Here is a 27174-nt window from a genome sequence, read left to right as displayed (position 1 = left end):
AACAGTTCAGGTAACACAGTGGGGAAGCAGGTACTCACGGATCCAACAGGGTGCCTGGTCTCCCAGGGGTAGAAGCAGAACGCAGGTACCTGTGGAGTCCGGATCAGGCGGGTGGCCTCTGGCTCTGGCAGACGGGCTGTGGTAGTCTCTCCCTCTTCTGTGGGGTCTCTCGCAATCGCAGGCAAGCTTTCTCTGGTTGTTTCTTCCCTCCTGTGGGGTCTCTGTGAGGCTGGGGTAGGCTTGCAGAGTCTATTCACAAGGGTCTCGCCGAAGCTTGAGATCCCTTGCAGACTACACACCAGAATGAATACGGAGCTCCCAGCATCCACCTCTTAAACTGCTGCAGGACGCTCCCCGGTCGCCTTGGCAACCGGGAGGGGAAAGGGAACACTAGACCCCAGCGAGAATCAGGCTGGTGACATGGACATCCTGGGGACAGGGATGATGTCTGCATAGATTAAAAGCAAGTTGGGAGGTGTGCAGAGAGCTCCCAGCCAGCTGGCCAGGAGGGAGAGGGCCCAGAGTAATTTGATTTGGCCATTTGGCCTAGTGACACAGGGGACAATTGGAACAATACAGAGCAGGACACTGAGGGCATGTGATACAAGGTATTATTAAGGGGGTTAATAATTGGCAGGCTCCCATACCGTGACAAGTTCTAATAGGTATTGCTTTTGTGGATGTGGTATGTCTGTAGCCTCATTCAGATAAAACTCAGCTGCATCTAAGCCACCTTCATGATTGATGTTGCTGTAGAGTGCAGCAACCTCCTCTGTAACTAGAAAGGTAGGGTTCTCGATTTTTATATCTTTAATGTCCAACAGGACTTGTTTGGAATCCCTTAAAAAAGAAGGTGTATTGCAGACTATATAACTCCTGCTCCTGCTCTCCATCACTGCTTCTCGAAAGCGTATAGCTCAGGCATCTCTTACTTCTATACTTCATAAAGTACGTAAACTGGAATGCTCACATAAACGCTCCAAGGCCGTAAACTCTGCGACCGAACTTGACCAGGCACGCAAACAACTTCGAGACATAGTGGAAGAGAAAACCAAGCGTAATTTTACTTTATCTCAGAAACTCTTTTATGAACATGGAAATAAGAGCGCAAATTTTAGCCAGGGCCTTGCAATCTAAAAAAGCGGCTCGCACCGTTCATCAACTCAACTCCAAACAAGGTCACGTACTTAAAACTTCTGCGGATATCGCAGCCGAATTGGAGAAATATTATACTACCTTCTACAACCTACCCTTAGCCCCAAAACCGACAGGGGATATTAGACCACGTAAGGCCATTATCCAGACTTTTCTCTCCTAATACCTTCCTAAACCTATCTCCCAATCACAAGGAAGAGAACTAGATGGAGCTTTGACCCTGACAGAACTACAACAGGCTATTGCACAATTAAAACCAGGTAAAAGCCTGGGCCCAGACGGACTTATAACCACATATTACAAATCCTTCATAGACTTCCTCGCACACCCATTCCTAAAGGCCTTCAATTCACTAGATACCCCAGGACAGTCCATGCGCCATCTTTCTGAAGCCCACATAACGCTTATACGGAAAGACAACAAGGACCAGACATCTCCATCTAACTATCAGCCAATCTCCCTCCTGAACGTTGATCTAAAGATTATCACCAAAATATTAGCCAATCATTTACTACACATCATAGACCCCATTATTTCCACTGACCAGGTAGAGAGGCAAGAGACAATACGATCAGGGCGATAAATGTACATCATTGGTTGACACAGAAGAAACAATCTGGCTTCTTCCTCTCTCTAGACGCTGAGAAGGCCTTCGACAGATTGGCATGGGACTACATGGAGGCCGTTCTGACTGGCCTTGGGCTCCCTCCTCGTCTCTTGAACTTTATCATATCTTTATATACAACACCAACGGCTAAAGTTAGAGCCAATGGCCTCCTTTCAGACGCCTTCTCGATAAGCAATGGGACCAGACAGGGTTGTATACTATCCCCCCTCCTATTCATTCTCACTTTGGAACCTTTTTTGAACTGCATTAAACAGAATGACATCAAAAGGAATTTCAATCAATGGCAAAGTCCACAGAATAGCTGCCTTTGCCGAGGACATCTTACTTTTCCTGACAGACCCGCATATCACGTTACCTAACTTACTACACCATTTCAAATTATTCCAGTACTTGGCCAATTTTAAAATTAACTTCAATAAATCCCAGGCCCTTAATGTCTCCCTAACCCAAGATGTGGTCAGGCAGGTGAAAATGAACTTTCCGTTCTCATGGCAGTCCGAGGCCATCACATTTCTGTAGCAAAAGACCATCCCGAGAGATTCAGGAAGACATGGGCTTGTTGGAGTCATTTCAAAGCCACCATTGCCTATCACCTATTATTGCATGAACAGCCTACACCTCCTGATTGAATGATTGGACACAATGTTGCCTGTGAGGACGCTCTGTCCGCCGGTGACACATTTGAGCCACATTTAGTTAGATTGAGAATTGGCATGGTGGCCTGTCTTTTGGGTTCCTGACCCACGTGTTACCCCATTGAATGATATTGCACGTATTGAATCCTAAGCTATATGGCTATCTTTCTGGCTCCTACAAAACGATGTGATTTATTTTATCTGCAGCTACCCATTCTAACATCCCCTCCACTCCTTACCCATTCTCCCCTTCCCCCATCCCCCCCTTTTTTTCCTTATTTTTCTTTTTCTCTCCCCATACTCCCCCCCTACTACCTCACTGTAAGGGATTTCCGGCAAGACGTACTGCGTTCGGAAATGCGCATGCGCATAGGAATTCCCGCAGAACAATTGCCGGTTGTGTGCATGCGCGATCTCGCACATGCACGGCAAAGATTGGCACAAGACGGCCTATTTAAGGAGCGCCTCTGCTCATGTTCAGTGCTGACTGGTCTTCAGCTTCCCCCCGTGTCCTGCTTGTTTCCTGTGCAATTACCGACCCGGCTTGTTCCTGACCTGACTCTGATTGCTCTCCTGCTACCGGTTCCTGACTTCGGCTCTGCTCCTGACCTTGGCTTTTCCTTCTGATTCTGTACTGTGCTGCCCGACTGTTGATGACCCTGGCTATTCCATGACACTGCTCCTGTCTCTTGTCCTCACTACCTGCCTTGCTCTGCTGCACGACTGGCAATCTACAAAACCTGCTCTGCCTGCTACTCCTGTGCCAACATCAGAGGATCATCAGCCTTCCAAGGTCATCATCTGCAAGAGCTGCAAACAACAACCACTGGCGCTCTTGTCCCCCTGGTCCCTAGACTCCCTCTGTTCCAACTTCAGCGGGGTCAGGGCTAGTGACACAAGTGAGGCCGACCTCGTCAATTCAGTCTCCCATCAGGTACGTGACACTCACTCTACATCTCCTCTTCTATCTATTCACCTCTCTGACTTCTCTTTATCTCACACCTCTTGTATGCTTTCATCATTCATATATCCCCAACAAAATATAGCATCTCATCTCTCATACAGGTGTGACTAATTACTCGTGGATCACAAGCTCCCGAAATGGGCACACAAATCATAACGAACACATCATCATGTGCTATTCTTTCCCAACACTTCATACTTCCTCAACATAAGGGCTTAGAAGTATATAGGTTAGTAATTAATATACCTATAATGATGTATATATTATACTCTATGTATCTGCTGGTTTGCTATATCCCTTTGATATACAGATATACCTCACCTCGATTTGTAATACAGTATAAACCCACGGCCCATCTGTGATACGGGATGCTACATGTTGTGTCTATGTCCGGACTGTCATCTAGATTTGCATGTACATTCATCTGCCTTTACTTTCCTAATAAAAATTTTTTTGGAAAAAAAACACATTCTACAAAAGAATTGAGCTCTGTCATTACACAGCCATTGTTTCTCATTTTTAGGGGATCTTTAATGACTGGCATAGTACCACTGGATTGGTAAAGCCAATGTGGGGCCAATATTTAAAAAGGGTCAAAATCTTTACCAAGTAATTATAGACCTCTTAGTGTAACTTCTATAGTTGGGAAGATACTGGAGAGTTTAATAAAAGAACACAGAGAGGAGTTCTTGCTGGGAAAAAATATTTTAAGCAACAGACAGCATGGATTCATGAAAGACAGCAGTTGTCACACAAATCTGATTTCTTTTTATGAGGAGGTGAGCAAAACCTTGGACAGAGGGGTGGCGGTGGACGTGGTATACTTGGACAGAGGGCTGATGGTGGATGTGGTATACTTGGACAGAGGGCTGATGGTGGATGTGGTATACTTGGACAGGGGGGTGGCAGTGGATGTGGTATACTTGGACAGAGGGGTGGCTGTGGACATGGCATACTTGGACAGAGGGGTGGTGGTGGATGTGGTATACTTGGACAGAGGGATGGTGGTGGACGTGGTATACTTGGACAGAGGGGTGGCGGTGGACGTGGTATACTTGGACAGAGGGGTGGCGGTGGATGTGGTATACTTGGACAGAGGGGTGGCGGTGGATGTGGTATACTTGGACAGAGGGGTGGATGTGGTATACTTGGACAGAGGGGTGGCTGTGGAAGTGGTATACTTGGACAGAGGGGTGGTGGTGGACATGGTATACTTGGACAGAGGGGTGGCTGTGGACATGGTATACTTGGACAGAGGGGTGGCTGTGGACATGGTATACTTGGACAGAGGGGTGGCTGTGGACATGGTATACTTGGACAGAGGGGTGGCTGTGGACATGGTATACTTGGACAGAGGGGTGGCTGTGGACGTGGTATACTTGGACAGAGGGGTGGATGTGGTATACTTGGACAGAGGGGTGGCTGTGGATGTGGTATACGTGGACAGATGGGTGGCGGTGGATGTGGTATACTTGGACAGAGGGGTTGCGGTTGGCGTGGTATACTTGGCCAGAGGGGTGGATGTGGTATACTTGGACAGAGTGGTGGACGTAGTATACTTGGACAGAGGGGTGGCTGTGGAAGTGGTATACTTGGACAGAGGGGTGGCAGTGGACGTGGTATACTTGGACAGAGGGGTGGCTGTGGACGCGGTATACTTGGACAGAGGGGTGGCAGTGGACGTGGTATACTTGGACAGAGGGGTGGCAGTGGACGTGGTATACTTGGACAGAGGGGTGGCAGTGGACGTGGTATACGTGGACAGAGGGGTGGCGTTGGACGTGGTATACGTAGACAGAGGGGTAGCGGTGGATGTGGTATACTTGGACAGAGGGGTGGCTGTGGACGTGGTATACTTGGACAGAGAGGTGGCTGTGGATGCGGTATACTTGGACAGAGGGGTGGTGGTGGACGTGGTATACTTGGACAGTGGGGTGGCGGTGGACGTGGTATACTTGGACAGAGGGGTGGTGGTGGACGTGGTATACTTGGACAGAGGGGTGGCGGTGAACGTGGTATACTTGGACAGAGGGGTGGTGGTGGATGGGGTATACTTGGACAGAGGGGTGGCTGTGGACGTGGTATACTTGGACAGAGGGGTGGTGGTGGACGTGGTATACTTGGACAGAGGGGTGGTGGTGGATGTGGTATACTTGGACAGAGGGGTGGCTGTGGACGTGGTATACTTGGACAGAGGGGTGGTGGTGGACGTGGTATACTTGGACAGAGGGGTGGTGGTGGATGTGGTATACTTGGACAGAGGGGTGGCTGTGGACGTGGTATACTTGGACAGAGGGGTGGTGGTGGACGTGGTATACTTGGACAGAGGGGTGGTGGTGGATGTGGTATAATTGGACAGACGGGTGGTGGTGGATGTGGCATACTTGGACAGAGGGGTGGTGGTGGATGGGGTATACTTGGACAGAGGGGTGGTGGTGGATGGGGTATACTTGGACAGGGGGGTGGTGGTGGATGGGGTATAATTGGACAGACGGGTGGCGGTGGATGTGGCATACTTGGACAGGGGGGTGGCGGTGGACGTGGCATACTTGGACAGAGGGGTGGTGGTGGATGGGGTATACTTGGACAGGGGGGTGGCGGTGGACGTGGCATACTTGGACAGAGGGGTGGTGGTGGATGGGGTATACTTGGATTTTGTAAATGCGTTTGTATCTCATAGTACATTCATCAAATACATTTATTTCTAACATACTCCACAGGATGCGCCTGACCACAAACTTACAGTTTAAGCTGATTAAAGATAAAGGGAAGTTGGAGCTCACAAAGGGGAAGTTTAAGCTCTTGCAGAAGGTGAGACAAACGTAATTATTTCTACAAGTACTGAACAATTGTAAAATGAATTCTTATTCTAAATGGCAGAAGTTCAGCTAACAGGGACAAGGTGGCTTTGCTTAGGTAAAGATTAATTCTTACCACAGAATGGCCCTTGGAGGAGATAGTAAAGCTGATATGCTATAGGCAGAGGTGGAAGACCACAGTGGTCCCGTTGGCAGCAGAGACCATCATTGCAATGCTTTCAACTTGCTGCCTATCCATGTCCTCGGGTACGATCCTGATCCTAGCCAATGTCTGCCATACCTGAGATGTATATTTTGAATATTTTTGGAATAACTGGAGGTACGGGGGGTTCAGTGAAAAAGTCCTCCATAGGGTTGCCACTTCATGCCTTTAAAACCGAACACATTACTGACTGGACGTCCGGCGGAACGGACGTGTAGCGGTGAGCTCCTGTTCCCCTGGCCCCATCTGGGCGGCAGCAGACCCTGACGGGGCCCCCACGACTCTCCGGTCCCTGCTCGTCAGCCAGGGTAGGTCACTGGACCTTTTTCCTGGAGCTCCGGGACTTGCGACCTACCCCGCACCCGCGGCCGACCTGCATCGCCGGACATCGGCCCGGGTCGCTGCTGCTCCGTTCCCTGGTCCCCACTGATTTGCCAGCCTCCCCACCGGTCCTGGGCCCATCCCTGACCACCAGGAACCAGCTCTGGCCCACTGCTGATCGCTGGTCCACCACCCAGCCTGCTGGCCTGCCTGTCTCCCCAGAGCCCTCCCCATCGGCTCTGGGTCCACCTCAGGCCACCCTGCACCCAGCTACCGGCACCCAGCTACCACCCCTGGACACCCTGCACCCAGCTACCGGCACCCAGCTACGACCCCTGGACACCCTGCACCCAGCTACTGGCACCCAGCTACAACCCCTGGACACCCTGCACCCAGCTACCGGGCACCCAGCTACCACCTCTGGACACCCGACACCCAGCCACCGGGCACCCAGCTACCTGCACCCAGGACCTAGGGGCTGCCTCAGACCACCCAGAACCCTGCCTCAGCCGGCACCCAGCCTCGGACCAGGGACCTCTCCAGGCCACCCAGCGAATTGAGACGTCGCCGCACCTCCGCCACCCGCACCGAGAGGGTAAGCCGCCACCGAGAGGGTCAGCACCTGCTACCAGCTGCCTCCCTGCTCCCCTCCGGGTACCACGCGGCCGGGCACCTACCACCGCACAGCCCCGAGCCCTGTCCAATTCGGCAGAGTCAAGCCTGCCACGCGGCCTATAGTACCCACTGACACCAGGCCCTACCGCTCCCACAGACGCTGGGCCCCTAGCATCCCTCAGTCACTGGCCCGCAACATCTGCATGCACTGACCCACTTTGCCCACGGACGCTGAGCCCTTCTGCATCTACCAACGCCTAGCCCACTCCACCTCCAGATGTCCTTCCACACCACCTCCTGACGACGACCCTTCAACACCTCCTGACGCTGGACCCTTCAGCACCTTCAGCGCCCCCGCGACGCCAAGCCCTCAGCACCCGACGCCTGGCCTCAACATCTCCAGTCACCGAGCCGCCAGCATCACCAGATGCCGTGCCTACCAACACCCCCAGACATCGCATCCCTACGACCCCTCCGCTCGCCGAACCACCGTACCCACTGAAGACGTGCCACAGCAACCACGGATGCCAGCATACTGCATCCACAGAGTGCAACCAGTTAGCTGCTGACCCAGCTGCCCTCCACTCTCACCCTCTTCCTACAAAAGGACTCAAATGGACTCCTCCATGGCGATACAGACTCTCCACATCACCATGCCCTGACCTGTACCCCCTCACTTCCCCCGACCTGACCAGCACCCCGCTCACCCCAACATGCCACCTGCATTCCTCCTCCTCGTATTCCTCTCCTCCATCCCAAAACTCGCCTCCCCCTACCCGCCTACCCCCCCAAAACAGCTCTACATTGCCCCTTCACTTCTCCCCTCTCCCCTCTACGGCACTCACCACCTCCTCCTGCTACTCCACTCCCCCGTCGACCCACGTGCCACCACTATCAGAACCACACGCTCCTGCACTTCCCGTTCCCATGCCACCTTCCTCGCCCTCCCCCTTCTCCTATCTGCTGGGGACATCTCCCCGAACCCTGGCCCCTCACCACCTCACCCCCCCTAGTGACCCCCCTGCTCCCGCCAGCCGCTGCAACCCCCTCAACCTCATACCTGTACCCCTCCTCCCCGCATCCATCCCCCCTCTCTCGGTTGCACTCCTGAACGCCCGCTCAGTTTGCAACAAGCTCACCGCCATCCATGACCTCTTTATCTCCCGCTCCCTCAACCTCCTAGCCATCACCGAAACCTGGGTTCAGGCCACTGACTCCACCTCCCCTGCGGCACTCACCCATGGAAGTCTCAGCTGGACCCATTCACCCAGACCAAGTGGTCGCAGAGGTGGTGGTGTCGACCTGCTCCTATCACCGCTGAGCACCGTCCAGGTCCTCCCTAACCCCCCCCTCCCTATCATTCTCCTCCTTCGAGGCTCACTGTATCCGGCTCTTCTCCCCCACCCCCCTAAGGATCGCAGTGATCTACAGGCCTCCCGGATCCATACTCTGCTTCCTGGATGACTTCGCCGCCTGGCTTCCCTTCTTCCTCTCCTCTGAGCTACTAACCATCATCCTCGGGGACTTCAATATCCCCATCAACGACAACAGTCCGGCTACTTCCCAACTCCTCCACCTAACCACCTCCTTCGCGCTCACACAGTACGCTCAATCCTCCACCCACATCGATGGGAACACCCTGGACCTCGTCTTCTCCCACCTCTGTACCCTCAACCAGTTCTCTAACACCCCCTTCCCTCTCTCCGACCACCACCTCATCACGTTCTCATCTCCCCTTCCCCGAACTCCCCCCCCCCAAGGTGCCAAACCATCACCAGCCGCAACCTCCGCAACCTAAACCCGCCACCACCTTGTACAATGACTCACTATCAGCTACCCTAGACTCTCTGGCACCCCTAACCACACGCAACATCAAACCTAGACCACTCCAACCATGGCAGAACGACCATACTAAATGCCTCAAACGTCGCAGTCGCGCGCTGGAGAGACTATGGCGCAAATCCAGGTCCCCTCGTGCGTTCTACCTCTACAAATCTGCCTTCCTCACCTACACCTCCTCCCTCCACGCCGCCAAGCAGGCCTACTTCGTTAACCTGATCAACACCCTCTCCACCTGCCCTCGCCGACTCTTCTCCACCTTCATCTCCCTGCTCTCCCCCCCCCCTCCTCCACTCAGTACCTCACTTACCGCCCACGAGATTGCCACCCATTTCCACAACAAGATTGACGCAATCCGTAAGGACATAGTCAACTCGCAATCTACCTCCCCACCTAGCCTCCCCCCCCCATCACCCCCTCATCTCTCCCCTCCTCTGACCTCGCAACCGCACTGCCCCCCACCACACCCAAGGCCCCGCTTACCATAAACCCCCCAGCACTGTACTCCTTCAGCCCTGCTACCACTGAGGAAGTCACCAGGGTCTTCTCAGAAGCCCGCCTCACTACGTGCCCCCTGGACCCTATCCCCTCTCACCTCCTCCGGTCACCCCCCTCCTCCCTCATCCGCTCCCTCACTCACATCTTCAATCTCTCCCTCTCTACTGGCGCATCCCCCACCCCCTAAAGCATACGCACATCACCCCCATACTCAAAAAGCCCTCCCTGGACCCCACAGACCCAAACAACCTCAGACCCATCTCCCTGCTGCCACTCACTTCCAAGCTCCTTGAGCGCTTAGTCTACAATCGCCTGAGCGCCCACCTAACTGACAACAACCTCCTTGATCCACTACAGTCCGGCTTCCTTCCCCTACACTTCACCAAAACCTCCCTCCTCAAAATCACTAACGACCTGCTAACCGCCAAAGGTGACTACTCTGTCCTCCTTCTCCTGGACCTCTCTGCGGCCTTCGACACAGTTGACCACCCTCTCCTCCTTAGTAAACTACTCTCCCTTGGCATCAGAGACACCGCTCTCTCCTGGTTCTCCTCTTACCTATCCCGACGCTCCTTCAGCGTTTCCTACAATGGTGCCACCTCCCCTCCCCCTCTCTGTTGGGGTCCCCCAAGGCTCTGTCCTCAGACCCCTTCTCTTCTCCATCTACACCTCCTCTCTTGGCAAACTCATACACTCCCACGGCTTCAACTACCACCTCTACGCTGATGACACTCAAATTTACCTCTCCACCCCTCACCTCACCCCCACATTCTCCGCTCGAATCACTCACCTCCTAAACGACATCTCTGACTGGATGTCGCTCCATTTCCTCAAGCTTAACCTCTCCTCGTCTTCCCCCCTGCCCACTCACCCCCCCATCCTATCCATCACTACCAACAACACCACCATCAATCCCGCCCAGCAAGCCAAAGTCATTGGCGTCACTTTGGACTCAAACCTTTCCTTCCAACCTCATGTCAAATCACTTACAAACACATGCAGGCTCCACCTCCGCAACATCTCCAAGATACGTACGTTCCTTACCCCAGACACCACTAAACTACTCGTACACTCCCTGATTATCGTACAGATTATCTGTACAGGAGAGGAGTGTGGAGGTATGACAGTGATCGGTACGTACAGGAGAGGAGTGTGGGGGGTATGACAGTGATCGGTACGTACAGGAGAGGAGTGTGGGGGGTATGACAGTGATCGGTACGTACAGGAGAGGAGTGTGGAGGGTATGACAGTGATCGGTATGTACAGGAGAGGAGTGTGGAGGTATGACAGTGATCGGTACGTACAGGAGAGGAGTGTGGGGGGTATGACAGTGATCGGTACGTACAGGAGAGGAGTGTGGGGGGTATGACAGTGATCGGTACGTACAGGAGAGGAGTGTGGGGGGTATGACAGTGATCGGTACGTACAGGAGAGGAGTGTGGGGGGTATGACAGTGATCGGTACGTACAGGAGAGGAGTGTGGAGGTATGACAATGATCGGTACGTACAGGAGAGGAGTGTGGAGGTATGACAGTGATCGGTATGTACAGGAGAGGAGTGTGGGGGGTATGACAGTGATCGGTACGTACAGGAGAGGAGTGTGGGGGGTATGACAGTGATCGGTACGTACAGGAGAGGAGTGTGGAGGTATGACAATGATGGGTACGTACAGGAGAGGAGTGTGGAGGTATGACAGTGATCGGTATGTACAGGAGAGGAGTGTGGGGGGTATGACAGTGATGGGTACGTACAGGAGAGGAGTGTGGAGGTATGACAGTGATCGGTATGTACAGGAGAGGAGTGTGGAGGGTATGACAGTGATCGGTATGTACAGGAGAGGAGTGTAGGGGGTATGACAGTGATCGGTATGTACAGGAGAGGAGTGTAGGGGGTATGACAGTGATCGGTATGTACAGGAGAGGAGTGTGGAGGGTATAACAGTGATCGGTATGTACAGGAGAGGAGTGTGGAGGTATGGCAGTGATCGGTACGTACAGGAGAGGAGTGTGGAGGTATGGCAGTGATCGGTACGTACAGGAGAGGAGTGTGGAGGTATGACAATGATCGGTACGTACAGTAGAGGAGTGTGGGGGGTATGACAGTGATCGGTACGTACAGGAGAGGAGTGTGGGGGGGATGACGGCGGGCAGTATGTAGGAGAGGAGTGTGGAGGGGATGACGGCGGGCAGTATGTAGGAGAGGAGTGTGGAGGGGATGACGGCGGGCAGTAAGTAGGAGAGGAGTGTGGAGGGGATGACGGCGGGCAGTATGTAGGAGAGGAGTGTGGGGGGTATGACGGTAGGCAGTATGTAGGAGAGGAGTGTGGAGGGGATGACTGCGGGCAGTATGTAGGAGAGGAGTGTGGAGGGGATGACGGCGGGCAGTATGTAGGAGAGGAGTGTGGAGGGGATGACTGCGGGCAGTATGTAGGAGAGGAGTGTGGAGGGGATGACGGCGGGCAGTAAGTAGGAGAGGAGTGTGGAGGGGATGACTGCGGGCAGTATGTAGGAGAGGAGTGTGGGGGGGATGACGGCGGGCAGTATGTAGGAGAGGAGTGTGGAGGGGATGACGGCGGGCAGTAAGTAGGAGAGGAGTGTGGAGGGGATGACGGCGGGCAGTATGTAGGAGAGGAGTGTGGGGGGTATGACGGTAGGCAGTATGTAGGAGAGGAGTGTAGAGGAGCCCCGTACCATGAATAGGATATAATCCTGACTCACCTGTGTGGTGTGACCTGGAATAAATGCCATGCTGTCCCTATGATGGCCGTGTGTTCAGGACGGGGACTGAGAATCTGTTGGTCCCGTTAGAACGACAAGAAGACACGTTTAGATAGATAGGAAGTAACAATTTGTTTCAATCTCAAGCCGGGACTTCCTGGTTCTGTCCCCCAGGGAGGAGCAATAAAACAGCCAGATTGCAGTATGGAGAGAAGACACTAGATGGCGCTGCTCCACCTATCCGAAAAGTATAAAACAGCAAAGGAAAAAAAAAAAGAAAAAATAAAAACTAAACAGCAGAAAAAAAACCCCAAGAAATGTTTAAAAAATCCTTTCAGGCCTGACGATGACACAAACCCCCCAACATGATATATTTTCTGAAAGCAGAGACCCCAGAGAATAAAATGGCGGTAGTCCCAATTCTTCATGTCGCACGATATTACCGCAGGGGTCCAGGAAACGCAACATTTTAGTACCGGGGGCTGTGGAAGCGATCGGGCAGCAGGCAGTTTAGAGTCCCATGGGGCAATCTGAGTCCACCTTCTGCAGGACAACATGAACTCCTGTGCAGGACAGCCATTTTGGGTTCCATTACACAGATTTAGGCCTTGGCCTCTCTGGGACTGACCACCTACATTTTGTCTCCCTGAGAAAAGAACAGAGAGGGACCCCTGAGAGGAGGACAGAGAGGGACCCCTGAGATGAGGACAGAGAGGGACCCCTGAGATGATGACAGAGAGAGACCTTGAGATGAGGACAGAGAGGGACCCCTGAGATGAGGACAGAGAGGGACCCCTGAGAGGAGGACAGAGAGAGACCCCTGAGATGAGGAAAAAGAGGGACTCCTGAGATGAGGACAGAGAGGGACCCCTGAGATGAGGACAGAGAGGGACCCCTGAGAGGAGGACAGAGAGAGACCCCTGAGATGAGGAAAAAGAGGGACTCCTGAGATGAGGACAGAGAGGGACCCCTGAGATGAGGAAAACTCTGACCTACAAAGCCATTCACAATGCCGCCCCGAACTACAGAACTGACCTGATACCCAGATACTACCCTACCCGTGCCCTCCGCTCCTCACAGGACCTCCTACTCTCTAGCTCCCTGGTCTCCTCCTCCCACGCCCGACTGCAGGATTTCTCCAGGACTTCCCCCATCCTCTGGAACTCCCTACCCCAATCCATCAGACTGTCACCTACCCTCCTCACCTCTTCAGGGAAGCCTACTCCACCCTCACCTAACAACCCACCTCACCTAACAACTAACCTCCTCCACTCCTCCCACCACCCCATCCCCCACAGCCATTTCCTCCTGTGCCACCTTCCCCTCCCTCCTAGATTGTAAGCTCCAAGGAGCAGGGCCCTCGAACCTCTCGTGTATTGTATTGTTACTGTCTTGTCTCATGTTCCGTCCCCCTTGCTACTGTACAGCGCTGAGCATACCCTTTGGCGCTATATAAATACTGTATAATAATAATAATAATATCACACTTTTAATGACAATTGCGCGGTCATGCAACACTGTACCCATATGAATTTTTTAGCATTTGTTTGAGACAGATAAAGCGTTATTTTGATGGTATTTATTCAACACAGGGATTTTTTTTTTTTTTGCTATATAAATGAAAAAGTCCAAATATTTTGGAAAAAAAGGCGTTTTTCTTATAAAATTTTGCCAATAAATATTCTTTCTTCATAAATCTTGGCCAAAATGTATTCTGTTATCTTTTTAGTAAAAATAAATAAATAAATAACCCAAATTAGATAATAACCAAAAATAATAATTTTTCAAAAATGTTTTTTTTTACGTTTTTATTTTATTTTATTTTTTTATATTATTATTTATGTTTTTTTTAACATACTGTCACCCTAGCAGTACAGTGTCACCATAGAGGCTGGGTTCCTCCAAAATCTCCCTTATTGGTACCTCTAAGCCAGCTGACCTAAGGCAGTTGCAATGCATTATGGTTACAAAGAATTGTGACCAGCACTTCCCGCATTACTGCAACTCCTCCTGTATTTTGTGTACAGTTCCTGAACTGTGCAGCCCCACAGTACCAAGCTCCCATGTCGAATGTATTGTCTCCCATTGTAATGTACAGCGCTGAGCGAACTATTGGCGCTTTATAAATACTGTATAATAATATCAGACCCTCATCTAGGATGAGGAAGGAAATCCCCGACCTCAGCATCATGGAGCTACCCGTTACCATCACAGACTTCCAAAGTAGAAGCGCCTGTGCTGAAGCACATTGACTGGTATTGCACTGTTGTCCTTGTTTGAACCTTTCACTACCATCAACTTAAAGGAGAAGTACAGCCGAAGCTCTTTGGGTTGTACTTCTCCTGTGGATCACAGGAGTGCAGTTCATCCTGTACTCCTGTGACCCGTTTTCAGCTGTCGGTTGACGTCACTCAGACAGTCCAGGCTGGGAAAGGTCCCGACTTTAAAGTCGGGATCCACCCCAGCGTTTTGATCAGCACTTGGCTCAGCCTCTGAGAGCCTGAGCCAGCCGCTCCCTCCCCCTCCACAGCCCAGCACTCCAGTGAGCACTGGAGGGGGGGGGGGCAGAGTAGACAGCGATGACTGACAGTCACCACTCTCTGCTCACAGCGGCGGTGAGAACTCAGTGATCTGCGGTCATGTGATCGCTGAGTTCTCACCCTTAGAGCCGGCAGGGGACAAATGCAGAATCGGACTGATGCTGCATCCACCCAGGTAAGTATGATTTTGGGAGAAGAAACAAAACTCAAACTTCTCTTTTCAGTTGTGACAGCATAGTCCATGGCTGGTATAGTAGGAGTCTTTTTCTCCTCATCCCACTGTTCTAGTGGACATAATTCGGGCAGCTTTATAGTTGCCTAATCACTTCCACACAGGCTGGAAGGTGCCAACCACCTCCCATGTCCAATGCCACTGCCATGTATCACGGGCACCACCGCCCCTTGTAGACAACCAGCAATCCCATGGTAGAGCTGAAGGAGATCAGCAAATATCCGATACTTGATCATTCCTGCACTCAATTACTTTTTTTTTTAATTTTAGGGGTATATTTTTAGAGGGTTTGTAGGTACCCTGATGCAGCTGGCTTGCCAGTGGAAATATATAAATTTTATGGTCACATTCTGCTACTGGAGCACCTGAATGAGCTTGTGAAGCATTCAAGTTAACCATGCTCCCTAGTTCAGTGAATGATGCCCTCATAATAGAGCTGCCCAAGGAAGGTAAGGATCTCCTCATTTCGACTCCTCACCACCCTGTTTCCCTTCTCAACTCAGATGCAAAAATTCTTGCTAACGTTTTGGCCAATAGGTTGAGCAAGGTTGTGAGGACTCCATACCATGGAATGTATTCCTTCTTCATCCACGGCCACCAATCTGAGAAGACTGTTTTTGAACCTACTACTCCTTGCAGACAAAGAGGGACAGAGAGACGGTTTTTTCACTGGATGTTACTGGCCACCAATCTGAGAAGACTGTTTTTCAACCTACTACTCCTTGCAGACAATGAGGAACAGAGAGATGTTTTTTCACTGGATGCTACTGGCCACCAATCTGAGAAGACTGTTTTTGAACCTACCACTCCTTGCAGACAATGAGGGACAGAGAGACATTTTTTTCACTGGATGATACTGGCCACCAATCTGAGAAGACTGCTTTTGAACCTACTACTCCTTGCAGACAATGAGGGACAGAGAGACTTTTTTTCACTGGATGTTACTGGCCACCAATCTGAGAAGACTGTTTTTGAACCTATCACTCCTTGCAGACAATGAGGGACAGAGAGATGTTTTTTCACTGGATGATACTGGACACCAATCTGAGAAGACGGTTTTTGAAACTACCACTCCTTGCAGACAACGAGGTACAGAGAGATGTTTTTTTCACCGGATGCTACTGGTTACCAATCTGAAAAGACTGTTTTTGAACCTATCACTCCTTGCAGACAATGAGGGACAGAGAGATGTTTTTTCACTGGATGATACTGGACACCAATCTGAGAAGACTGTTTTTGAAACTACCACTCCTTGCAGACAACGAGGTACAGAGAGATGTTTTTTTCACCGGATGCTACTGGCCACCAATATGAGAAGACTGCTTTTGAACCTACTACTCCTTGCAGGCAACGAGGGACAGAGAGATGTTTTTTTTAACTGGATGATACTGGCCACCAATCTGAGAAGACTGCTTTTGAACCTACTACTCCTTGCAGACAATGAGGGACAGAGAGACATTTTTTCACTGGATGTTACTGGCCACCAATCTGAGAAGACTGTTTTTGAACCTATCACTCCTTGCAGACAATGAGGGACAGAGAGATGTTTTTTCACTGGATGATACTGGACACCAATCTGAGAAGACGGTTTTTGAAACTACCACTCCTTGCAGACAACGAGGTACAGAGAGATGTTTTTTTCACCGGATGCTACTGGTTACCAATCTGAAAAGACTGTTTTTGAACCTATCACTCCTTGCAGACAATGAGGGACAGAGAGATGTTTTTTCACTGGATGATACTGGACACCAATCTGAGAAGACTGTTTTTGAAACTACCACTCCTTGCAGACAACGAGGTACAGAGAGATGTTTTTTTCACCGGATGCTACTGGCCACCAATATGAGAAGACTGCTTTTGAACCTACTACTCCTTGCAGGCAACGAGGGACAGAGAGATGTTTTTTTCACTGGATGCTATTGACCACCAATCTGAGAAGACTGTTTTTGAACCTACCACTCCTTGCAGACAATGAGGGACAGAGAGACGTTTTTTTCATTGGATGCTTCTAAAACATCCAACAGTGTTGAATGGCCATATTTATGGGGATTGTTGAGAATTTTTGGTTTGGCAGACAACTTTATTCGGTGGGTGAAAATCCTTTACTCAGCTTCAAGGGCCGGTGTAGAGGTTAATGAGACCTTATCAGGTTTTTCTCTCCATCTCCATTTTTCTCTCCATAAAATGAGGCAGGGATTTCCACTCTCCCCGTTGTTTGCATTTGGCGGTGAAACCCCTGGCTACATCCATTCCACAATTGGATGGCATAATGGGAGAAGGGAAAGAGAATACAAGGTGGCTTCCTATGCGGAGGATTTGGAGGTACATTTGTGCGCATTTACCCACAATTCACCTTATTTATAAAACACCTTCATTATACAACCACCAAAGTTTTGTTTATTTTTTGGATGGAGAGTGAAAGGATTAGACCTCTTGCCAGATTCTCACAGCAATCTAAGAGAGATTTCTCCTCATTTAAAGTTCCAGTGACATGGCTTGAAAAAAAAATGGAATTTAAACCAGAAATAATGATAATGATGATTTCTTTATAAATACTTAAATGCTTGGATTTCCATTATATTCAATGGTGCACCCTTCACGCAGGAGCAGGGGTCTTGACCATCCCAGAACTTCGCTGTTTTAACATCTCTACCCCCGCCAATATGCAACAATTCACACCTTCAGCCATGTACATCAAAGGATTATCACTTATGCAGACTTCTTGACACCAAGGATGGGATGGTGAATCTAAAACAAGATGGTTGCACAACTTTCCCACCTCCCATCCTATTCTTGGACTATCAACATCTACCTTGACCCATCTCATGGTGATTGGATTAAGATGTCTGTACTGTCTGTGTGAATATAAATGGAGAGGGACCTTCCTGACACTGACTGGAACTAAAGAAGAGGATTGGAGAAGCTACGGCCAGAACTAAAGAAGAGGATTGGAGAAGCTACAACTGGAACTAAAGAAGAGGATTGGAGAAGCTACTGCTTGAACTAAAGAAGAGGATTGGAGAAGCTACAGCTGGAACTAAAGAAGAGGATTGGAGAAGCTACGGCCAGAACTAAAGAAGAGGACTGGAGAAGCTACAACTGGAACTAAAGAAGAGGATTGGAGAAGCTACTGCTTGAACTAAAGAAGAGGATTGGAGAAGCTACTGCTTGAACTAAAGAAGAGGATTGGAGAAGCTACAGCTGGAACTAAAGAAGAGGATTGGAGAAGCTACGGCCAGAACTAAAGAAGAGGAATGGGGAAGCTATGACTAGAACTAAAGAAGAGGAATGGGGAAGCTACGGCTGGAACTAAAGAAGAGGATTGAAGAATTTACAACTGGATCTAAAGAAGAGGATTGGAGAAGCTATGGCTGGAACTAAAGGTGAGGATTGGAGAAGCTATGACTGGAATTAAAGAAGAGGATTGGAGAAGCTACGACTGGAACTAAAGAAGAGGATTAGAGAACCTACAACTGGAAATAAAGAAGAGGATTGAAGAATTTACAACTGGATCTAAAGAAGAGGATTGGAGAAGCTATAGCTGGAACTAAAGGTGAGGATTGGAGAAGCTATGACTGGAACTAAAGAAGAGGATTGGAGAAGCTACGACTGGAACTAAAGAAGAGGACTGGCGAAGCAATGACTGAAACTAAAGAAGAGGATTGAAGAATTTACAACTGGAACTAAAGAAGAGGATTGGGGAAGCTACGACTAGAACTAAAGAAGAGGATTGGGGAAGCTACGGCTGGAACTAAAGAAGAGGATTGGAGAAGCTATGACTGGAACTAAAGAAAAAGATTGAAGAATCTACGACTGGAACTAAAGAACTAAAGAAGCTAAGACTGAAACTAAAGAAGAGGATTGGAGAAGCTATGAAACAACTTCAACATTACAGAACAAATCCAGTTGAATGTGAAGAACTCCTGCTAGATGTGCCATGAATTGGATAGATGAGAACCTTCACAGACATCTCTTCTCTCCCTCCCCTCAGACTTTTCTTTTATTGTTACAGGTTATTAAAAAGTTTGATTGTCCACCCAGTGAGTAATATAAAAAGTGTCCATACAATACAAATTACAAATCTTGAACACCTCTTAGAACAAATCCAAAGGAATATTTCCTTTCTTGAATTAAGGGTAAACGGTGAACATTTAGGACCATGTCATCAGAAAGCCAGGACTTTTTTATTAGTTTGGAAATCATGAAGAAGATTGGCAATGAAATCCAGGCCTGGACATCTTTCAACCCTGGAATTCCAATCAGGATGAAATAAGAGGAGCTCAGATTATTACCGCCAGACGTCATGACTCCAAGATGTCCAACATGTCCTCTTCTAATGTGTGACAAAATCAGGAAACACGTTAGAGATTCCTCTCCACCGAGATAAAAACTATTCTCAGCACACAAAACATATGAAAAAGAGGTTCCACAGATATTAGGAATACCACATAGCTGAAATAAGTTTATCATCTCAGTTCAACTGTCTGTTTTTCCTATATTAATCCCTTTATTTGAAATATTAATAACAGACAATTGTTCCTAATGCTGGCACTCTTGATATCCATAAAGGATTCTGGGTGAACTGTCATTTAGGGTGAAATGTCTCCATTAATGTCTTCAAGAATATAGAATCCTTGGAATTTGTATGCCATCTTATTTGTGTGGGTTTCCTGTGAGTGATGTCCTTTGCATCCACAACCTGAGCCTGAGACTGACAGAAATGATTCAGTGATCAGTGAAAGTTTAACTGTCCACCCAGTGAGTAATATAAAAATGTCCATACAATACAAATTACAAATCTTGAACACCTCTTAGAACAAATCCAAAAGGAATATTTCCTTTTCTTGAATTAAGGGTTTTCCATGGAGAATGGTAAACATTTGGGGCCATGCCATCAGAAAGCGAGGACCTCTTTCTTAGTTTGGAAATCAGAGGTCATATAACCGCATACTGGAGTCTAGTGAGTATATTGAAGGTATAGAACATGGCAACATCACGGTGACTAACATACCTCCCCAAAACTTTTAATTACTTATGGCATTAGCAACCAATCAAAAATACTTTTTCATAGCTCTGATTCTGCTCAGTTGATGAAAAGTGATTGGTTGCCAAATTTATCTGCATGTGACGGCTCTGTCTTTATGTGACGGCTTTGTCTTTATGTGATGACTCTGTCTTTATGTGACGGCTTTGTCTTTATGTGCCGAAATCTGGACTTTTGTGGACAAAATACTTTCAAAATGTTTCTCTTGATTTCTTTGGTTTTTATTCCATATATTATTGGGTTCAGCATTGGAGGAACAATTAGATATAGGCTAGATATGATGACTTGGGTGGAAGAAGCGGTTTGCCCCCAAAGCCTTTGAGTGACAACGGAGAAAAGTGCTGGGATGTAAGCCAAAAGAATGACACAAACATGGCTGACACATGTACTCCCGAATTTGTGTCGGGCCTCTCGGGATGGGAGATTAAAGACAGTAGATACAATAATTAAATATGACACTGTAACACCCATTACATCTACTCCAGCTACAAGCAGAGCGACTACTAACCCATACACAATATTGATTCCAATGTCTGCACAGGCCAGCTTAGCCACGGCAATGTGCTCACAATATGCATGCTCAATCGTGTGGCTTTTGCAAAATGGCAACCTCTTAACCAGGAAAGGATGTGGAAATATCAGAAGAGTTCCTCTCATGGCCACCAACACTCCAATTTTTGTGATCAATGGGTTGGTTAAGATGGTAGAATATCTCAGTGGTTGGCATATGGCAACATAGCGATCAAAGGCCATAGCTAAGAGGACAGAGGAGCCCATGATGGAGAAGGAATGGACGAAGAACATCTGAACCAGGCAACCCTCAAAGGAGATCTCTTGGAGGTTGAACCAGAAGAGCAGGAGCATCTTGGGAACGGCAGCACTGGACTGGACAAGGTCTGCTAACAACAACATGGAAAGGAAGAGGTACATGGGCTGGTGGAGGCTCTTCTCTGTTTTAATGGTAAACAGAACACTAATATTGGCCAACAAGGTTATCAAGTACATGGAGAAGATTGGCAATGAAATCCAGACCTGAACATCTTCCAGCCCAGGAATTCCAATCAGGATGAAATGAGAGGAGCTCAGATTATTACCACCAGACGTCATGACTCCACGATCTCCAACATGTCCTCTTCTAACGTTACTCAGTGTGACAAAATCAGGAAACACGTTAGAGATTCCTCTACATCAAGATAAAAACTATTCACGGTACACGAAACATGAAAAAGAGGTTCCACAGATATTAGGACTACCACATACCTGAAATAGGTTTATCATCTCAGTTCAACTGTCTGTTTTTCCTATATTAATCCCTTTCATGGAAATATTAATAACAGACAATTGTTCCTTATGCTGACACTCTTAATATCCATAAAGGATTCTGGGTGAACTGTCATTTAGAGTGAAGTGTCTCCATTAAGGTCTTCAAGAAAATAGAATCCTTGGAATTTGTATGTCATCTTACTTGTGTGGGTTTCCTGTGAGAGATGTCCTTTGCATCCAAAACTGAGCCTGAGAGTGACAAAATGGTTCATTGATCTCTGTACAGCACTATGGAACATGTCAGAGCTATATAAATGTATCATAACAATATTAGTGTGTGTTTGTGATGGGAAATTCCAGTGTAAGCTCCTCTGGTAAAGAGACTGATGGGACCGTGGGGGAGGGGACATTAGAGCGTAAGCTCCTCCGGTACAGAGACTGATGGGACCGTGGGGGAGGGGACATTAGAGTGTAAGCTCCTCTGGTAAAGAGACTGATGTGACTGTGGGGGAGGGGACATTAGAGTGTAAGCTCCTCTGGTGCAGAGACTGATGTGACTGTGGGGAGGGGACATTAGAGCGTAAGCTCCTCCGGTACAGAGACTGATGTGACTGTGGGGGAGGGGACATTAGAGCGTAAGCTCCTCCGGTACAGAGACTGATGTGACTGTGGGGGAGGGGACATTAGAGCGTAAGCTCCTCCGGTACAGAGACTGATGTGACTGTGGGGGGAGGGGACATTAGAGCGTAAGCTCCTCTGTACAGAGACTGATGTGACTGTGGGGGAGGGGACATTAGAGCGTAAGCTCCTCCGGTACAGAGACTGATGTGACTGTGGGGGAGGGGACATTAGAGCGTAAGCTCCTCTGTACAGAGACTGATGTGACTGTGGGGGAGGGGACATTAGAGCGTAAGCTCCTCTGTACAGAGACTGATGTGACCGTGGGGGAGGGGACATTAGTGTGTAAGCTCCTCTGGTACAGAGACTGATGGGACCGTGGGGGAGGGGACATTAAAGTGTAAGCTCCTCTGGTACAGAGACTGATGTGACTGTGGGGGAGGGGACATTAGAGTGTAAATTTTTTGTTTATTAAAATCTTGCAAACAAAAAACATCATAAAAAACATATTTACATATATACAGAATAAAATATATACATTAGAGTGTAAGCTCCTCCGGTACAGAGGCTGATGGGACTGTGGGGGGAGGGGACATTAGAGTGTAAGCTCCTCTGTACAGAGACTGATGTGACTGTGGGGGGAGGGGACATTAGAGTGTAAGCTCCTCTGGTACAGAGACTGATGTGACTGTGGGGGAGGGGACATTAGAGTGTAAGCTCCTCCGGTACAGAGGCTGATGGGACTGTGGGGGGAGGGGACATTAGAGTGTAAGCTCCTCTGGTACAGAGACTGATGGGACTGTGGGGGAGGGGACATTAGAGCGTAAGCTCCTCTGGTACAGAGACTGATGGGACTGTGGGGGAGGGGACATTAGAGCGTAAGCTCCTCTGGCACAGAGACTGATGGGACTGTGGGGGAGGGTACATTAGAGCATAAGCTCCTCTGGTACAGAGACTGATGGGACTGTGGGGGGGGGGGCATTAGAGCGTAAGCTCCTCTGGAACAGAGACTGATGTGACTGTGGGGGGGGGACATTAGAGCGTAAGCTCCTCTGGTACAGAGACTGATGTGACTGTGGGGGAGGAGACATTAGAGCGTAAGCTCCTCCGGTACAGAGACTGATGTGACCGTGGGGGAGGGGACATTAGAGCGTAAGCTCCTCCGGTACAGAGACTGATGTGACCGTGGAGGAGGGGACATTAGAGCGTAAGCTCCTCCGGTACAGAGACTGATGTGACCGTGGGGGAGGGGACATTAGAGCGTAAGCTCCTCCGGTACAGAGACTGATGTGACCGTGGGGGAGGGGACATTAGAGCGTAAGCTCCTCCGGTACAGAGACTGATGTGACTGTGGGGGAGGGGACATTAGAGCGTAAGCTCCTCCGGTACAGAGGCTGATGGGACTGTGGGGGGAGGGGACATTAGAGTGTAAGCTCCTCTGGTACAGAGACTGATGTGACTGTGGGGGAGGGGACATTAGAGTGTAAGCTCCTCCGGTACAGAGGCTGATGGGACTGTGGGGGGAGGGGACAATAGAGTGTAAGCTCCTCTGGTACAGAGACTGATGGGACTGTGGGGGAGGGGACATTAGAGCGTAAGCTCCTCTGGTACAGAGACTGATGGGACTGTGGGGGAGGGGACATTAGAGCGTAAGCTCCTCTGGTACAGAGACTGAGGTGACTGTGGGGGAGGGGACATTAGAGCGTAAGCTCCTCTGGCACAGAGACTGATGGGACTGTGGGGGAGGGTACATTAGAGCATAAGCTCCTCTGGTACAGAGACTGATGGGACTGTGGGGGGGGGGGGCATTAGAGCGTAAGCTCCTCTGGAACAGAGACTGATGTGACTGTGGGGGGGGGACATTAGAGCGTAAGCTCCTCTGGTACAGAGACTGATGTGACTGTGGGGGAGGAGACATTAGAGCGTAAGCTCCTCCGGTACAGAGACTGATGTGACCGTGGGGGAGGGGACATTAGAGCGTAAGCTCCTCCGGTACAGAGACTGATGTGACCGTGGAGGAGGGGACATTAGAGCGTAAGCTCCTCCGGTACAGAGACTGATGTGACTGTGGGGGAGGGGACATTAGAGCGTAAGCTCCTCTGGTACAGAGACTGATGTGACCGTGGGGGAGGGAACATTAGAGCGTAAGCTCCTCTGTACAGAGACTGATGTGACCGTGGGGGAGGGGACATTAGTGTGTAAGCTCCTCTGTACAGAGACTGATCTGACTGTGGGGGAGGGGACATTAGAGCGTAAGCTCCTCTGGTACAGAGACTGATGTGACTGTGGGGGAGGGGACATTAGAGCGTAAGCTCCTCTGTACAGAGACTGATGGGACTGTGGGGGAGGGGACATTAGAGCGTAAGCTCCTCTGTACAGAGACTGATGTAACTGTGGGGGAGGGGACATTAGTGCGTAAGCTCCTCTGTACAGAGACTGATCTGACTGTGGGGGAGGGGACATTAGAGTGTAAGCTCCTCTGGTACAGAGACTGATGTGACTGGCTCAGTGATCTCTGTACAGCCCTGCAGTATATGTCAGATCTATATAAATGTATAATAATAATATTGTGTGACTGTGGGGGGACATTAGCGTACCCCTTTTTTGAAAACAATATGTTTGGCACTCTGCCATAATAAATCTCCACCAAATTTCAGTTGTGATTCCTACTCTCTCCACCCTGTAATATGCTTTCCATCTTTACTTCTTTTCTTTCTCCTTAAATTCCTTTACTCCTCTTCTCCACCCCACAGCCTATATAAAACCCCCTCCCCTCTGTCCATGACCATTTCATCTCCAACTCCTTTACCCTTGTTACTGGAACCTGGCTTCAGGAATCTGCCTCTTCCTCTGCCCTCTCCCATGGTGTCCTTGTGCATTGTGGGGAATGGCGGGCGAACAGTCCGCCGAACGCCCTTACTATTCGTGTGTTCAGCCAACACATGAACGGCCCATGAACATGAAGCCCATCTCTACCTAACACAATGGACACACATGTCTACTCGCTTTGATGGTAGCTCCCTCCACTTTGTATTCTCCAACCTCTGAAACCTTCACCACTTTAACCCTTTTCTTCTCTATGTTGCCGCTGACCACCTCTAGGACAAAATGGCACCTCTGTCCTGCCCTGACCCGGTCACTTCTCGTTACAACATACAATACAATATATTACTTCAATTATTCCATAGGCCTGGACATAAACCCAGCAATATTTTGCTGCTCTATCACCACTATCGTATCCCAGTCTGTAGAAGTCTAAGGGAGGGATCGTTTCTCACCTCAGAGTGTAATGGTGGTCAGAGTACACAGGTTGTCACCTCTTCAGATATTCTTCATTAATGGATGATGTCTGTCATTATAAAGGTTGTGTGATCCTCTGGGGACCCGCACAGCGGACAGGAGAGTGACATTGATGTCAGATCATTTCATTATAATTACCGGGCAGATCACTTAAGAGTCACAAAGAGCAGCTGGGGCCTTCACCTGGATCATGTGTTCCTCTCTATGTGTGTCTGTCAGAAAGAATTCTAATTCTTCTCTCATTGTGACCACATTTACAATATAATATAATACAACATACTATACAATATAATCATTCAATTGTTCCATAAGGCTGGACATAGCCAGCATCAATATTTTGGAAGGGAATACTCTACTTGCTATAGAGATCGGTGAGACAATGGGAATCTACAGTATTTTGGCAATCCATGATGGGAATCCATGCTACAATGAGACCATTTTTTTCTGGTCGTTATGTGACTCTCTAACCTTTTGTGGCCCTCAATGGTAAAGAAATAAAATTGAAGAAGGCCTCATAGGTTCTTCAGCTGATACATCATTTGGCAGCTTAATACTTCAGGAACTGGTCATCTTTCTTGTCCAAGTTTGTAAGTAGGAGTGAGTGAGTCTGGCAAAATTGGTGTAACACTCTCCAGGTTAGCCAGATAGCTGTTTGTTGGTTTTTTAGGCAGAGGATGAGTAGCAGCCTGGGATGAGTCAGCTTGTGAGTGAGACAGGAGTTCACCTCAGGACAGGCTGGGAGGCAGTAACAGGTCAGGGCTTTTAGAGACCTCAGACTCTTCCAGAAACTTAGAGAAACTTCTGGACGAGGGGTGGAGGAGGGGAGGAGGCCCAGATCTGCATGTTTGAGGGACCCTGGCCAATCACCTGGTGTCAGGGACCGCTGCGGCGCCTTCCCCGGTGCACACGCACTAGCGGCGGTTCGCGCCGGGATACAAGCACCAGGTCCCGGCGGGCCGCGGCTAACAGGAATCCGCGCATGCGCAGTAGGAACCGCGGGCGCGCCCTGGGCGGCCAATGACAGCCAGGGGCGTGTCCTGGGCGGCCAATGACAGTGCAGGGCGCAATATTTAAAGATGCCCTGCACTGTCACAGGTTGCCGCAAGGTCTGATCTGTAACCTGAGTTCCTGTGCCCTGTGATTGTTGACCCGGATTGTTTGACCTCTCTGCCTGCTCCAGCTCTGACCCGGATTGTTTTGACTATGCTGCTTTCTCCTGAGTTTGACCCGGATTGCCCCTGACTACGCTGCCTTCTCCTATCCTGACCCCCGGCTTGTTTGACCATTCTGCGGACTGACTACATTACTGACCCTGCGTGTGACCTGACAACTCTCTGCCTGCTGACTCTGTACCTCGCCGTCCCCCACGGTGACAACCACCTGTTTATCCTGCCTGGTCCTGCTGGCCTCCTCACATCTGGCTCTCTTCTGGTGTACACACATCCCCGGAGGTTCCCTCTGCCACTGGTGGGAATGCTCGGAGGTCGTGACCTGGTCCTGGTTCTGCTCCAAGTCCATCCCCACCATCAGGGGCCCTGGTGAAAACGCAGACCGGGACTTAGACTCCACGCTTCGGGTAATCCTGTCAAGTGGGCTGCCAGAGGCACCACCTGGTGGATCCGTAACACCTGGCAGGAGGCTGAGCATGGTGTCCAGGGCAATGCTCAAAAGTGGCAGAGCCTGTGCAGCAGGGTTAAAGTGCCGGGTGGAAGGTGGAGTGAGGAGCTGGAGTGTGGAGCCTGGGAGGGTCCTAAGGGAAGTGGCCTACCTACAAGCAGTTGCTG

The 27174-nt window shown here is 49.6% G+C and overlaps 1 protein-coding gene and 1 pseudogene across 2 annotated transcripts in view; both read right to left on the bottom strand.

The window, feature by feature from the left end:
* LOC149442022 (uncharacterized) overlaps window positions 1–12540 on the bottom strand; it is a 68101-nt pseudogene extending 55561 nt beyond the window's left edge. The window contains exon 1 of the transcript XR_016307252.1: window positions 12394–12540. The product of XR_016307252.1 is annotated as an uncharacterized LOC149442022 (transcript). The remainder of the gene's footprint in view (window positions 1–12393) is intronic.
* A 7783-nt stretch (window positions 12541–20323) lies between these two features.
* On the bottom strand, window positions 20324–21316 carry LOC149442021 (olfactory receptor 51E1-like). The gene has a single exon (XM_089656627.1). It carries the CDS (start codon window positions 21314–21316, stop codon window positions 20324–20326), a length of 993 nt encoding a protein of 330 aa, XP_089512753.1.
* Between the last annotated feature and the right edge of the window lie 5858 nt (window positions 21317–27174).

Source organism: Staurois parvus, unplaced genomic scaffold (assembly GCF_062004578.1).
Source record: "Staurois parvus isolate SC_StPar_1 unplaced genomic scaffold, SC_StPar_1.0 ptg000921l, whole genome shotgun sequence".
NCBI classification, from domain to species: domain Eukaryota; kingdom Metazoa; phylum Chordata; class Amphibia; order Anura; family Ranidae; genus Staurois; species Staurois parvus.
This window is presented reverse-complemented; position numbering and strand designations above follow the sequence as displayed.

Bases quoted from the DNA above. Each gene is read 5' to 3' on its own strand.
- LOC149442021 (XM_089656627.1), bottom strand. From the start codon at position 21,316: ATGACGTCTGGTGGTAATAATCTGAGCTCCTCTCATTTCATCCTGATT.